Source organism: Silene latifolia, chromosome 7 (genome assembly GCF_048544455.1).
Source record: "Silene latifolia isolate original U9 population chromosome 7, ASM4854445v1, whole genome shotgun sequence".
NCBI lineage: Eukaryota > Viridiplantae > Streptophyta > Magnoliopsida > Caryophyllales > Caryophyllaceae > Silene > Silene latifolia.
In genome coordinates, this window is record NC_133532.1 from 122,847,245 (window position 1) to 122,863,149 (window position 15,905).

The 15,905-nt window shown below is 32.8% G+C and overlaps 1 protein-coding gene across 1 annotated transcript; it reads right to left on the minus strand.

Annotated features, from left to right (window-relative positions):
* Positions 1-11,079: 11,079 nt before the first annotated feature.
* LOC141592903 (uncharacterized) lies at positions 11,080-15,687 on the minus strand. Its single transcript, XM_074413791.1, has 2 exons — positions 12,912-15,687; positions 11,080-11,673 (listed from the first exon to the last, which is right to left on the minus strand). The coding sequence occupies exons 1-2, from the start codon at positions 15,529-15,531 to the stop codon at positions 11,282-11,284; spliced, it is 3,012 nt and encodes a 1,003-aa protein (XP_074269892.1). The 5' UTR covers positions 15,532-15,687; the 3' UTR covers positions 11,080-11,281.
* Between the last annotated feature and the right edge of the window lie 218 nt (positions 15,688-15,905).

A 15,905-nucleotide genomic window follows, 5' to 3' on the forward strand; every position in this document is an offset into this window, starting at 1 on the left:
TGTTTTAATATTTTATGATTATAATTTAAGAAATATATAGCGTTCAATACTTTCTCTTATAAATAATTTTTTCTCAAATTTAATATTTTTAGGTTTAACTTCAATGTTTTAAAATAAAATACATAAGAGTTTTAATTAAAACTAATAAGTGATAATTAATTATGCATGATCGACGATTTATAAATAAATTTGTGACTGGTGAAATATCATACTAATCAAAATAAAATTTATTCGATTAATACAACAACCAACAATAAGTTCTCAAATTATATCATTTCACGATACTTTATGTCTCACATCAATTAATATTTATTCAAAATGATGTGAACATAATTTTATGTAATTTTTAATTTTTTATGTATAACATGTGACATTTATTTTTCAAACATATAGAGTTCAAACTCAACTTATTTAAATGTTTTGATTGTGTATTGCATGTGATATGTGTCAAACATATCCATGATAAATTTGCACCTTTTGTTTTTTTAAACAATTATATATAATGTTGTTTAAGAGTTTATTACTTGTAAATATAATAGGTTGAACTTTCTCAAATATTATTTTTTGATGTTTAACTTCAAAGTATTTAAAAGATAACATATAAAATATTTAATTAAAAGTAATACGGAGTATTTGGTTAGTCATAATCAATATTTTATATTTGACTTATACATATTTAATTAAAAATATTAAAAAAAAATGTAACGTGTTTTTTACTTTTTCATGTTGTTTATAATACTATATTACTTAATAATCATTACTTTTGTTTTGATTATTCTAATGCACTCGCGATCACTATGTAAATACACAGTCGTACACATACTCATTATCACACTATTGAAACCTATCAAAATCTCATATGTATTCAATTTGTTCAATATAATTTTGATAGGTTTCAAATATACAATGACTCTTCCAAATATATTTTTTTAATAGATTTAATAGTCTAAGTTTTATAATTTTCTCAAAATGTTTTTTTCACGTAAATGTAAAACATTGTGAGACACTCACTTTAATCATCTTTACATATCAAAATAAATATTTCAATAAATATAATAAAAATTATACTCAATTGAAAGCATTTTTCACAATGAACGTAATTATTTACATTTTATAATTTTTATCAAAATAACTTTTTAGTAAATTTAGAAACAAATCACCGTAATTATTTAATAAAATTTTATAATAAAATTTATTAAACTATAATTAATATTTTGCTGAGATTTATACAGCATTTATTATGTTTGTATTTAATCCAAATTGTAATTAATACGTGTATTTAAGGTCAAGTTGACACGTGGCGCATCCACAAACCAAGTTAACTAAGTATATATATATATATATATATATATATATATATATATATATATATATATATATATATATATATATATATATATATATATATATATATATATAAGATTAGAATATTTTTCGTGTGTTTGACATGTGCCTAAATGCTTGCCTAATGTCTATATGATACATTGAAAAATTGAAATAATCGAGTAGAAATCATTACGATTTTTTTTAGTAGTGTCTATAAAATACGGAGTAAAATTTACATTTTGACTTTTAATTAATTTAAACATTGTTCTCATCGCTTATCATAATATAAACTTTGAATAAGCTCAGAAAAGATACACATAGGCTCAGTTTGTTATACATTTGTTGTACAATACTTATATAAAACTGAATGTATAATCATATTTGTCAATTCATGAACTATATCATCAGTTGTACGGTGTAGAATCCGAGTTTTGTAATAAAGTATCCGGGTTTTATTTTAAAAAATATGAGCTTTATTAGATAGTATCTGAGCCCATCCATTTACACATTAAAATACAAATTTTGAATAAGCTCAGAAAAGATACACATAACTGATAAGCGCAGTTTGTTATAGCTTGGTTGTACAATGCTTATATACAGGATGTATAATCCTATTTATGCATATCATACAACATCACAACCGTACTACCAAAACCATATGGTTTAAAAGAAAGACTTTTATTTGCATAATTTTTCAAAAGTTTTAGATGTTGGTAAAAAAAAAATACTATACACTTAAAATCATTGTCAAAATAATTCTATTATGATCAAAATACCGACATAGTGTAGCACGGTGTATTTCGGGCGAATCGCACATCCGGCCCGACCAGACAAATTTATGTGGTCAGGTCTGTGTTTTTGTGTGTTCGCCCGACCCGCCTGAGCCCGTGAGACCCCTAATCCAACTCGAGGACTAAAAATTTGGGCTTGACCCGCCCTGCTCGTTAAAAAAACAAAATCAATCAATCTATATATTAATCTCCTAAGTGGCCTGCTGACATGGCAACATATTAAGCAACCAAAAATTACGTGACACCTTATAGTTATATAGTTACACTAAAGTAAGATCTCAAGCAATTCAGCAATATTGGATTGGGTTTTTTACATAGGATATAAGATATGACGTCCAAATCATTGAAATTAATAGACTGAATTTTTTATTTCCTAATATGCTGACCAAAAAAATATAAACATAATCAAATCTTTTTCAAAATCACAAGAAATCTTTACTAATATGCTAACCAAATTTTCAAATTGCGTCCAAATTTTTTATTTTCTAATATGTTAACCAAAAAAAACATCCAACATACATCAAATCTTTTTCATATACCAAAAAACAATTCCTTATTTGCTAACCAAAAAATATTTCAATTACAACGTCATTTAGAACATACACCAAAAAAATTCCTAATTTGCTAACCAAGATATCTTTCAATTAGAACGTCAATTAAGCCGTGATTTGTGTAATAGACAATTCATATTCATATCCTTTTGCATTTGATTTTGTGCTGCAATATAAAAAAGGAAACAAATTATGAGTATTATGAGTATGAGAATATAAACAAGGAAACAAAATTTATAAAAGTCATAACAATAGATGAAAAAGGACGGAATCTCACATATTATATTTCGAGATCACATCTCATATACATATATAGTCATATAGATATAGATATATTTCTATGATTATATATTCATTATATATATAGTTTCTATGATGATTATATATTTCGAGATTTCTATGATAATTATATTCCTATCATTATAGATTTCGAGATTTCTATGATGATTATATACTTTCAATACTTCACAGAAAAAGATCTTCGCCAAATTATTTCTACGATTATGTAAATAAATACATACCAACACACGGTTCATTTCTACACACTACCAAACAAATCATACAAAACTAATATCTAAGCTTAAAAATGGCCCAAAAAAACACCCTCACCACATCCATGACTTCAAAGACCACCCCTGTGACATCCACCATCAGTCAACTAAAGCCAAATGTGAGAAACCAAACATTGCTTGCTAGAGTCGTCCGCAAATGGTATCGGCCTGATTTTATTATCCTGAACCAGCATGCAACTATTGAAATTCTATTACTGGACATTGAGGTAATTTTTTTGCTTATTTTTTGCTAGATTGATATGTTGATAATGGTGATTATTTTGATCTCTAAATTACTGTACAGAAAAATATCATTCAAGCAACAGTGCGAAAACTAATAGTCGACCGATTTGACCCAAGAATAGTGGAAGGTGTTGCATACAAAATAACTGGATTTAAAGTGGCTGAAAACAATGGATCAGAAGTTGCAACCCCTCAACCATTTCGTCTGTACTTTGAATTTGGCACATTAATTTTAAATTCACCGAACTCTTCAATCCATAGGTATGGATTTTCATTCCATGAATTCGGTGATATAATTGCCAATGACTCTCTAGATAAGCATTTCATAGGTACGTTTTATTACTCATCCATACTCTCTAGATAAGCATTTCATAGGTCATACATATGTCGTATGGATGAGTAATAAAACGTACCTATAAAATGCTTATCTAGAGAGTCATTGGCAATTATATCACCGAATTCATGGAATGAAAATCCATACCTAGGGATTGGAGAGTTCGGTGAATTTAAAATTAAGGTGCCAAAATCAAAGTACAGACGAAATGGTTGAGGGGTTGCAACTTCTGATCCATTGTTTTCAGCCACTTTAAATCCAGTTATTTTTTATGCAACACCTTCCACTATTCTTGGGTCAAATCGGTCGACTATTAGTTTTCGCACTGTTGCTTGAATGATATTTTTCTGTACAGTAATTTAGATATCAAAATAATCACCATTATCAACATATCAATCTAGCAAAAAATAAGAAAAAAAATTACCTCAATGTCAAGTAATAGAATTTCAATAGTTGCATGCTGGTTCGGGATAATAAAATCGGGCCGAAACCATTTGCGAACGACTCTAGCAAGCAATGTTTGGTTTCTCACATTTGGCTTTAGTTGACTGATGGTGGATGTCACATGGGTGGTTTTTGAAGTCATGGATGTGGTGAGGGTGTTTTTTTGGGCCATTTTTAAGCTTAGATATTAGTTTTGTATGATTTGTTCGGTAGTGTGTAGAAATGAACTGTGTGTTGGTATGTATTTATATACATAATCGTAGAAATAATTTGGCGAAGATCTTTTTCTGTGAAGTATTGGAAGTATATAATCATCATAGAAATCTCAAAATATATAATGATAGGAATATAATTATCATAGAAATCTCGAAATATGAATATAGTATCATAATAATATAATCATCATAGAAATCTCGAAATATATAATCATCATAGAAACTATATATATATATATAATGAATATATAATCATAGAAATATATATATCTATATATGTATATGAGATGTGATCTCGAAATATAATATGTGAGATTCCGTCCTTTTTCATCTATTGTTATGACTTTTATAAATTTTGTTTCCTTGTTTATATTCTCATACTCATACTCATAATTTGTTTTCTTGTTTATATTGCAGCACAAAATCAAATGCAAAAGGATATGAACATGAATTGTCTATTACACAAATCACGGCTTAATTGACGTTCTAATTGAACGATATCTTGGTTAGCAAATTAAGAATTTTTTTTGTGTATGTTCTAAATGACGTTGTAATTGAAAGATTTTTTTGGTTAGCAAATTATGAATTTTTTTGGTGTATGAAAAAGATTTGATGTATGTTAGACGTTTTTTTTGTTAGCATATTAGGAAATAAAAAATTTGGACGCAATTTGAAAATTTGGTTAGCATATTAGGAAAGATTTCTTGTGATTTTGAAAAAGATTTGATTATGTTTATATTTTTTTGGTCAGCATATTAGGAAATAAAAAATCCAGTCTATTGACTTCAATGATTTGGACGTCATATCCTATATCCTATGTTAAAATCCAATCCAATATTGCTGAATTGCTTGAGACCTTACTTTAGTGTAGATGTTTAAGGGAGTATATTTCAGAAAATTATTTGTGGTGGTTGCTTCTATGTGACTATGTAAACTGTTTGCACTAGGGCTCAGCAAAAAATCCGATTATCCAAACTGATCCGATATCCGATCCGAATCCGATCCGAATTTTTGGATATCTGATCCGAAAGTTAAGTTTGGTTTGGATATCTGATCCGAAATCTTTGGTTTTGGTTTGGATATGGATATTAGAATTAAAACATTTGGATATCCGATCTGAACCGAAACTATTGTTTTCTAGAATAATTTCGAGAAAATAAACGGAAATGACAGTTGTGTGAATAGACGGAAATGACAAATGGGACAGTTATTCCGAATAGGAGGGAGTAATACCTAGGTTGCACGGACACTCCTCCTAATCGGCGTTCCCGTGTCGGACACGACACTCGTCGGACACACGTCAAAACGTGTCGGACACTTGTAAAGCCGTGTCTAACTTTCATCTTTTATTTGAGCACGTGTCCGACACGTGTCCATGGTATTTTGAGCCGTGTCCATGGTATTTGGACACACCTTCAAACGGAATTAAGTTGAATTTAAGGTAAATGACGTTAATTATTATATGGTTGATAAGTCCAATTTATATACATTTTATCCCCATATTTTAGCTCCAATTTACATGTCATTATGCACTACCTTAGTGATATTGAGCTAATATTTGCTTTCTAGTTCTATTTGTATGTTTTGCCATGTTTTGTAGGTATAAGAGCTTTTAGGAGCTTAATCCTACATATTTGCAAGTAAACTAGAAGCTTGGCTAACAAAGAAGTAAGATGGACTAGCATGAAGATAATGCATGGACTTGCATAAGCAAAAGTGATGGATTAAATGAAAAAATGCACAACAAAGTCAAATGGAAGTCAAGCCCAAATGCAAAGTCCACAAAATGCAAACATAAGATGCTAAATATTGGATGTTACTTTGGATGCTTTGAGGAGCTTGGGATGCCAAAGGTGTGATTAATCGGGTGATTAAACAAGCATTAAATCATAAGCATTGGATACCATTTGATAATTAATCACAATTGAAGACAAACAAGCGAGAAACACACGACCCCGATCGGGGTTGAACAGTCGACGGGTGTGTTCAATGCTCCGTCAAATGCATACGTTTCCCTTATGATCTCCTATAAATAGAAGCCTCTAGGGACGTTTGGGGACAACTCTTACACATATTTTTCCATCTAAATTCTCTCTAAATTTTAGTAGTTAGTTTAGGTTAGCTTAGTTTAGTTTAGTTTGTTTACATTTCCTTTTAGCAATTACATTACAATTCCATTTCAAGTTTAATTCCAAGTTACATTTCAAGTTTGTTCTAGTTTCATTGTTCTTCTATTTCCATTTCCATTTCCATTCAAGGTAATTCTTATTCTATTTTCGTTATGTTATTTATCATTTCATTTAGCATTAGTTTAGTTTACATTTCCACCATGTTAGAGTAGTTGCATTTGTCTAAGGAGTAGGGGAAACCATGCATGACTAAGTAAATTGTAAATGTTAAAATGATGCTAGTTAAATTGATAAATTGTTTCTATCACATGTTTGCATCGTCACGTTTAATCTATGTTTAAAGGCCTTATTCATTGATTAAGTTTGTTCATTCATTCTAAAAGTCGAGAGGCACGGAATTGAATTAGACTAAGCATGTGTAGTAGGACGACCTAGTCATGGACGAGAGTTTCTCTCGGACCCGGTCTATGGTTGACACTAATATCGTAAAATCAACTTCCTAACTTGACATGAGCATTTACATAATTAGCATGTGTGACCCGACCTCCCTAGACATTTTCTTTATTATTGTTTTATCATCGCATCAAACCAAACCAATCAATGAACCATTAACCTACCGAGATAAAAGTTCAATCCATAGCAACTAATAACAACTCCCGTCTCTCTGTGGTTCGACCCCTACGTACTACATTCATTTGTTTTGCTAGGGTATAAATATTATCTTTGCATAGGTGTGCGATAGCCTATCAATGGTTGAATTTGGTGGGGAAATAAGTTGAATTAGCGGTAAATGATGTTCTTTAGACTAGTAATGAGATGTCGAAATAGATTAATTATAAGTTAGTTTTTGGTTTTGGAAATGAGAATGAGTTATAATTAACGTCAAGTTTTATCTTCACTTATTTAAATTTAATATTCAAATACTTTTTTAAAAATAAAATCGCACATAAATAAATATAAAATATATATTTTATTAAATTTAAATGACGTGTCCCGTGTCCTAAATTTCATGAGATGTCGTATCGCGTGTCCGTATCGTGCAAGTGTCCGTGTCCGTGTCAGTGCTACCTAGAGTAATACACACATATGCATTATGCATTTGGGCTGCATCTTCTCATTCAAGTACATAGTCGATCCCAACCACAAAGCCTACACAATCTATGGCCTGCTAGTACACATCCATACTTCAAATCCATTTCATCAAGGGTCAGATGACCACCATTGACGAATTCAGCTTGTAAACTTGCATATTTATTCCATTACAAATTCTTATTTAATATATTCGTCTTAAACAACAAAATGTGTAAAACAAATGGATGCGACAAAAAAAAATAGAATGACAAACGCTTATCCCGTCCAATTATATGGAATAACTAGTATTGCTGCCCGGCTTCGCCCGGGCTACCTCTACTTACCATTAATTTTTTTTTCATTAAATAAAATTACTTAAAGTTGCATAACCCATAAATTTATCAATAATACATTTTTCAGTGACATATCCTAAAATTACGATGAAATAAATTTTGAGATAAATCCACTACTCCCGCTATTAATATTTTACTCTTATTAATGAAACAATAGTAATAACATTTCACTACTTTCCCGTAATCATTGTTACTTTCACTACTCCCGCCGTAATTATTGTTACTGTCACTACTGCCGCATTAATATTGATAATTTCACTACTCCCGCCGTAATTATTGTTACTTTCACCATTGCCGTATTAATATTGATTATTTCACTTCCGTTGTTGTTTCTACCACTTTTACTAATCTCGCTGATAATATTGTTACTTTTGCTATTCAAATGAGTGATTACTATCATATAACTATATCCAATGTTACTACAATTCTTTTCTGGCGAAATTACTTTTACTACTTAGGCATGCAATTTTAAGAGGATTATTGCAATTTTAAGAGGATTATATATTTATATAAATATATTACATATATGTGTTAAATCAAATCAAAAGAATTGTGCAATATTATATATTATGGAATCTAACTTGAATTATTTATAACCTACTTATATTATATTTTTGTATGTTAAATAATTAACATCTCTATACATCCAATAAACTATAAAGTTTAATAAAATTGCATAGATTTTAAATTTAATATATAATTTTATGATGATAATAATTAATACTAGAAGTGTGCATGTTTATACTAATTAATTATTTTATTTTAAGGAACTTGACCATCTTCTAGTCTTCTATAAATATTTAGGAAAATTACCAAGCATCTTCTTTCTTTTAGTCTCCTTGAAATTGACCATCTTAATTAATTATTTTATTTTAAGGAAATTGACTATCTTAATTATTTTTTTTATTTTAAGGAAATTGACCATGTTTTAGTCTCTTACAAATGTTTAGGAAAGTTACCAAGCTTCTATCTAATTTAATTTTAACCCAAACTATATAATATTTGCATTGAGATCCCTTAATCGGGTTCATCACACGGTGCTAGTGATTTAAAACTATATAGTATAATTAATTTGTATAACTTTCTTTAATTACATTGAAGTCCCTTGGTTTCTGGATTTAATATATAGTATTGATATTTGACTTGTTCGACACTTAGTTCAATTCAATTCAGTTCAGCTGAAAATATAAAACTTAATGAAGTTGAACTGAATTGAATAAAGTTGAACTGAACTGAAATAAGAGTTAATATGTGAAGAGATAAGTTGAAATGAACTGAATAAAACTGACCTGTAATGAGCTGAATTTAAGTTCAAAAAACCAGAGCCTTAAATGAATATAAACCATTTTAAGGAAGACCAACTACTATATTCCATATGAGACCATATCAATATTGTGTACATAGAGTATGTAACATAATAAACATTGTCAACCCTTGTAATAATATTGTGTAGATAGAGCCTTAAACGAATATTAACTACTTAATTAAATCCATTTCATCAACAAGATAATGTAATCAATCATAACACAAAGTACAAATAAAGGCATGAATCATGCCAATTCCCATTACAAGTAGTACAATTTCCATATAATCTCTATCATTTGACATTTACATAACGTACATTGCAATTGACTAAGCCTACATTTGCTTCAATATATAAACACCCCTAACAATGCAAACTAACAATCACAACTAACTAAACTAAAAAAAACACTAAACTTTCCCTTATACATCAAATAATAATATTCAATTTTCGGCAATGGCGAATTTGCAAATGAAATCCTGTATGATTGTTGTATGCTTGATTTTCATGGCAGTGCTTGTATCGGCCCATAACGGTGTCGACCATAGCATGCACAGTCCTGAGCCATCTATGCCCATGGACATGGACATGAACCATAACCATAGTGGTTCGAGTTCATTGTCATCGTCTTTCATTGCATTGATCGTTGGATTTGCTGCTTTCGCTTTCTCATTCGCAAGGATTTGAACGTGATTTATAATTTGAAGGAAATATATTGCTTGACATTGTTAAGTTTGATTTATTTATGTTGGTTCTTTAACTTTGTTGTTGCAGGTTGCATTGGTTTGACGCAACCTGCTAACACTTTGTTCTGTTTTGTTTTTCAACAAGTGTGCAGTATTCTTGTATCATGAATTTATGGTCGATGTTGGTGTCTGGCTGCGTTCGAACTATCTAAATTCACCATTTAAAATTTATTTTTTATGAAATATATTTGTGTTGACTTGTGTAGTTCATACATTTATAATTCATAATACATTTTTTTATGTTATTTTATTAAAATTATGTTTTTAACATAAAAATGGCAACGAAGGATCTTAATTATGAACGGAGCTAGCCCCAGTTTTTCATAATACATTGCATAATTATCATCAATTATCAGTCAAACGCCCCAGACTTAATAATTGAGGCTTAGATATTTACCTACGAAATCAATAGTTTAAATCTCGGTCCCTCTTATTATTTACTCTAAGACGGCAAGTGAAAATGGGACACTTGAGTGACCTATTTAAGCTATGCATTTTATGCCAGTAGTTTGTTTTATTACTGTCATATGCCTAATAGTAGACTCATCTTTAACAAAGCTGTTACTATCTCAAACTACCCAAAATTCCCAAATTTGGGATCTTTTTACCTCAGGTAATTAAATGAGAGGCACAATTTTCAACTGAGCACCTGAGAAATACCAGGAGATAGTATATCAGTAAACAGATCATATCTTCAGAAAACACCCATCAATATATGAACAGTAAAAAAATTAAATGTAGCAGTGCAATAAATTTACTGCTACTGCCTGAGTGACTGATTGCATCTCAGTTTTGGATATTAAACTCTCATTTCAGGCGGTGTTATACGTTTGAAATTAAAACGGATAATATGTGACAATTTTACGATAAAATGTGAATATTTTCTGATCAGTTCATTATCATAAAATGGTAATTTTAATTATAATTTTTTCTCATTAATTTGTCACTTTTTGTTACGAAGTATAAATGGTGACACTTTTCTCATTTTAAGCTAAAACCGTCATAAAAGAGGCTTGCTGCAGTTTCGGAAATTAAATTCTCATTCAACCAAACAAATTTACAGTGTACAATACCAAACTCAATAAATACTTCTACTAATGCTACTAGTACTACTATTACAATTACATCTCCCTGTCAAACAAAATTATTTCACCAATAAAAACTAAAAAAAAAAATTAAAAATCCACTCATTTTTATGCTATTTATAGTACTCTTCCTAGGCTCCTATGCTACACTTCCTTGATCCGAGACGTCTTCGTAGTAATACGGTGTTAGTTTACCGTCTTTGACAACAGAGTTCGTATGGTGTTCACCGCTCACTTCGAGCAACATTTTTACGACTCTCCTCATTGATGGACGGTTGATCGGGAGAGGGCTGGTGCAAAGAAGTCCTATGTTTAGGAATTTGCAAATTTCTTCCTTGAAGCATGAATCGAGTTTTGGGTCAAGCACATGGTCAACGCCTTTCTGGTCCATGGTGGTGCATACCCACTTGACCAAGTCCTTCTCGCCGTATTCTGGGTCCACGGGTCGTTTTCCTGTCACTAACTCGAGTATTACTACTCCAAAGCTGTATGTGTCGCTCTTCTCGTTGACTCGGAGTGTATATGCATACTCTGCATCACAAGTAAATTCCAAAGCTGATAATCAAAACAATAGCCGGGAAAAAAAAAAAACAGTTCAAAAAACCAGACGCGATGATCAAACATTTCTACGAAACCATACGATTTATTTTGCCGGGTCCAACACCCAACATTGTCCTCAACCCGCTATTTAAGGGTCAGGATCCTCTTCATTTCCGGTCCAATTCCTAACATACGTATTTTAAATTATTATTATTACTCCTCCACCACATCAATCACTTGCACCGTGGACAGTTAAGAGGAAACGGAAGAGAAATGGAGAGGATCTAAATCGACAGACGGGTATTTAATACGAAGAACGAAAACATAAATAAGGCCAACATGGGTATTATAATTATAAAATGACAAGATTAATATTGAAAAGAAAGTTCTTTTGACATGTCAAACAAGGCAACTGTGAAATGGTTCTTTAATTATCCTTTACTGAAAATACCAGAACAGCATTTGATAAACATCAGAAACCAACCATTAATATTTCATACTTTCAGTTCTACTTTGATATGACATTCAACAACTATAATTCTTAATTTAGTTCAATTATTTTTCTGACAATAATTGCAAGGATTAATATCTTTCCTCTTTAATAAATTCTTTATCTTATCTTCATTTCTGGTTTTAACTTTTATTAAGAACATTATGCTTATGACAGAGAATACTATAACAAAAATAGGTAGATTTCAGGAATAATATTGCTAATAAAAAAGTGTTCGAAAAGAGTAACTTGAAATCGGAAAACGGTTTATCAACGAAATCTCGAGTCTCGTATAAGACCGTCTCACATTTAAAAGTGTACTCCGTAATCTGTACTACCTACCGTAATCCTCGACCATCCTCCGTTTCTGGTTTCAATTTCTACCAAAAATGATCTAAAAAGGGTAACTTGAAATCGAAAAACAATTATCAACAAAATCTCGAGTCTTGTATAAGACAGTCTCACATGCAAATATGTATCCATTGTACCGAGTACTGGCATTAATCTTGAAGAATCGGCACAGTCGAGTTAAAATAGACAGAATTCACGAATAAAAGGCAAGCAAAAATAATTTGAGGTTCGTTATCAGCAAAATCTAGAGTCTCGTATGGTACCGTCTCACATGTAAATATGAGTACCGACACTAATCCTTGAAGATTCCGCATTTGTAGAGTAAATTAATTGAAATCATATGTAAAAAGGCCATGTATATTAATAAAAATGGGTAAAAGGCACTAACCAGGAGCTATGTAGCCACAAGATCCGGCAATGACCGACATTGATTTGGTCCCTTTACCAATAGCATCAACCACCTTCGCCACCCCGAAATCCGCCACCTTGGCACCAAAATTGCCATCCAACAAAATATTATTAGACTTGATATCTCTATGCACAATTGGAGGAACACAATCATGATGCAAATAAGAAAGACCCTCGGCGGAATCAAGCGCAACCCGAAACCTAGTCGGCCAATCCAATAATCCCGCTTTCGGACCGTGTAACAAATCACCTAAACTACCATTAATCATATACTCATAAACAAGCAGTTCACAATCCTTTGTCTTACAACAACACCATAACCTCACAATATTCTTGTGCCTTATCTTCCCCAACGTCTCCACCTCGGCCTCAAATCCGTCATCATTAACAACACCCTTCTCGACATCACCACCATTAGTGACCTTTTTCGACGAGCCCCACAGTTTTTTGACGGCCACCGTCTCACCATTGCTTAGTACAGCCTTGTACACCTTACCAGAAGCACCGGTACCTATGACATTGTCTTCGTCTAAGCAATCTAAGATCTCGTATTCACTAAAACCGAGTTTATGGAACGACATTAATGTCCATTTAGACCGATCAATTGATCTTTTCGCTTGCTTAAAGTTTTTGTACTTCCAATAAAACCAAACTACCCCAACTACGAAAATAATCGCAGCAACAACAAAGATCAATCGTAACACCCAAATATAACCTTGTTTCTTCCCTTCCGTCTTACTCTCACATAATCCCGAAATATCCCCACATAATCCCGGATTCCCTACAAACGAACTCTTATAAATCTCCTTAGCAAAAAACGGTGGGAGATCGCCAATAAGACGATTATTCGACAAATTAAACTGATTTAACTTCAAATTCTCAAGTTCATCAGGAACACGACCCGAAAATAGATTATTCGATAAATCAAGGTAATTAATCGACAAATCCCCGATTTCACTCGGAATTTCTCCGCTAAACCGATTATTAGCTAAATTAAGATCACTGAGTTTCCTCAAATTCTTAATTCCAACCGGAATTTCTCCACTTAATTGATTACTATGCAAATCTAAGATCCCTAATTCACCCAAATTAACTATATTCACCGGCAACGGCCCCGAAAACTTATTATTACCCGCAATCAAACTCCCTAATTTTTCCAAAAACCCTAATTCCGCCGGAACCTCGCCGGAAAACTCATTATTCGCAATCAACAACTGCGAAACATTCATCGCCGACGATATCGATTTCGATATCGTCCCCGACAGATTATTATCATTAAGTTCTAATAATGTAACATGAGGTAATCCCCAAACACCCGCTGGAACTTCGCCGGAAAATTGATTATTGCTTAATCTAACCCTAGATAAACTCCGACATTCCGACAAACTCGCCGGAATTTCGCCGGAAAATTGATTATGAATCAACAACAATTGATCTAATTCCCCCTTTGCGCATATATTAGGCGGAATTGAACCGGTTATATTATTATTCGATACATCGATTAAGTTCAGCGGCGAGTTTTCCCCCATTTTTCGAGGCAACTCGCCGCTCAACCGATTCGAAAACAACTTCAACTCGTATAAATTTTTCGATTCCGCTAAACTTTCAGGAATTGTTCCCTCCAGATTATTCTCGTAGAGGTTGAGGGAGGCGAGTTGAAGCTGAGTCAACTCGTCCGGAATCGTTCCGTTGAGTTTATTCATCGACGCGTCGAGGTACCTCAACGAGTTCATCTCCTTCCAACCGAGTCTCGGCAACTCGCCGGTCAACTCGTTACCGTAAAGCTCAATCTGAACTAAACTCGTCAACTCAGTGAGTTCACTCGGTATCGACCCAGTCAACCCGTTGTTCGACACGTCAAAATTGAGCAGACTCTTCAACCCGCTGAGTGAACTCGGAATCTCCCCAACTAAATTACAGAACGCCGCCCAGAAAACCTCGAGCTCCGCCATGGTACCGAGTTGATCACTGAGTTGACTCGGCGCGAACGGGTTGTAGCTCACATTAAGCTGCTTCAACGTGGAAATGTTAAACAAAACATTCGGGAAAGTTCCGTCAAGGAGGTTACTCGTCAACGAGATAACCCGAAGGTTCTGGAAGGTTCCAAAAGATTCCGGAACATTGCCGGAAAAGTTATTACCACTAAGGTCAAGGTACTCGAGGTTCGGGAGTGAAGCCATAGATCCGGGAATCTCCCCAACGAGGAGATTCTGTCCGAGGCTAAGGTGACGAATACTTAGACATGTCGAGATATCCATGGGAAGGGAAGAGTTGATGAAGTTATCGTAGAGGATTAGTGTGGTTAGTGAATGGAGACGACATAAGATTAACGGAAATGGACCGGAGAGATCCGAACTGGTTAGGTCGATGGAAGTGACTGAACCCGGTTGGGTTTGGGAGCAGGTGATGCCGGTCCAGTTGCATGGAGTGTCGTCACGTGGGTTCCAGGTTGAGAAAATATGGGTCGGGTCGGATAGGGATTTGGTTAGTTGGAGAAGGTAGAGACCGTCTTGGTTTAAGGAGTGTGTTGAGATAGGAAGGTTGAGGATGGTGATGGAGAAGATGAAGATGGTGAAGAGGAAGGTAGGGAGCATTTTCATGGTGGTGTGAGAGGAGGAGTGAGCATGGAGGAACGTGGTAGTTGTTTGGTTTTGAAGTATGAACGTGGTGAGTTGGTGACTGGTGACTGGTGAGTGTTTGTTATATACTCGTAGTAAAGTAACTGAATTTGAAAAAATTTACGGTTTATATGAGTGGTGTTTTGAAATTTAAATTTTACTCACATACATTATTTTTACTGGAAAAATGGGATAGCGTAATTCAACTTCATTCACTTTAGTTTGCTTGGTTTAACTTTATTTCGGCTAGTAAAGTTAAATTTAATTTAGTTGAGTTTAACTTTTTTGAGCCGGATAAAAAGTTGTACATTGGCTAGAATATTAACCAATGAATAATCAGTGATATTGATTTTTAG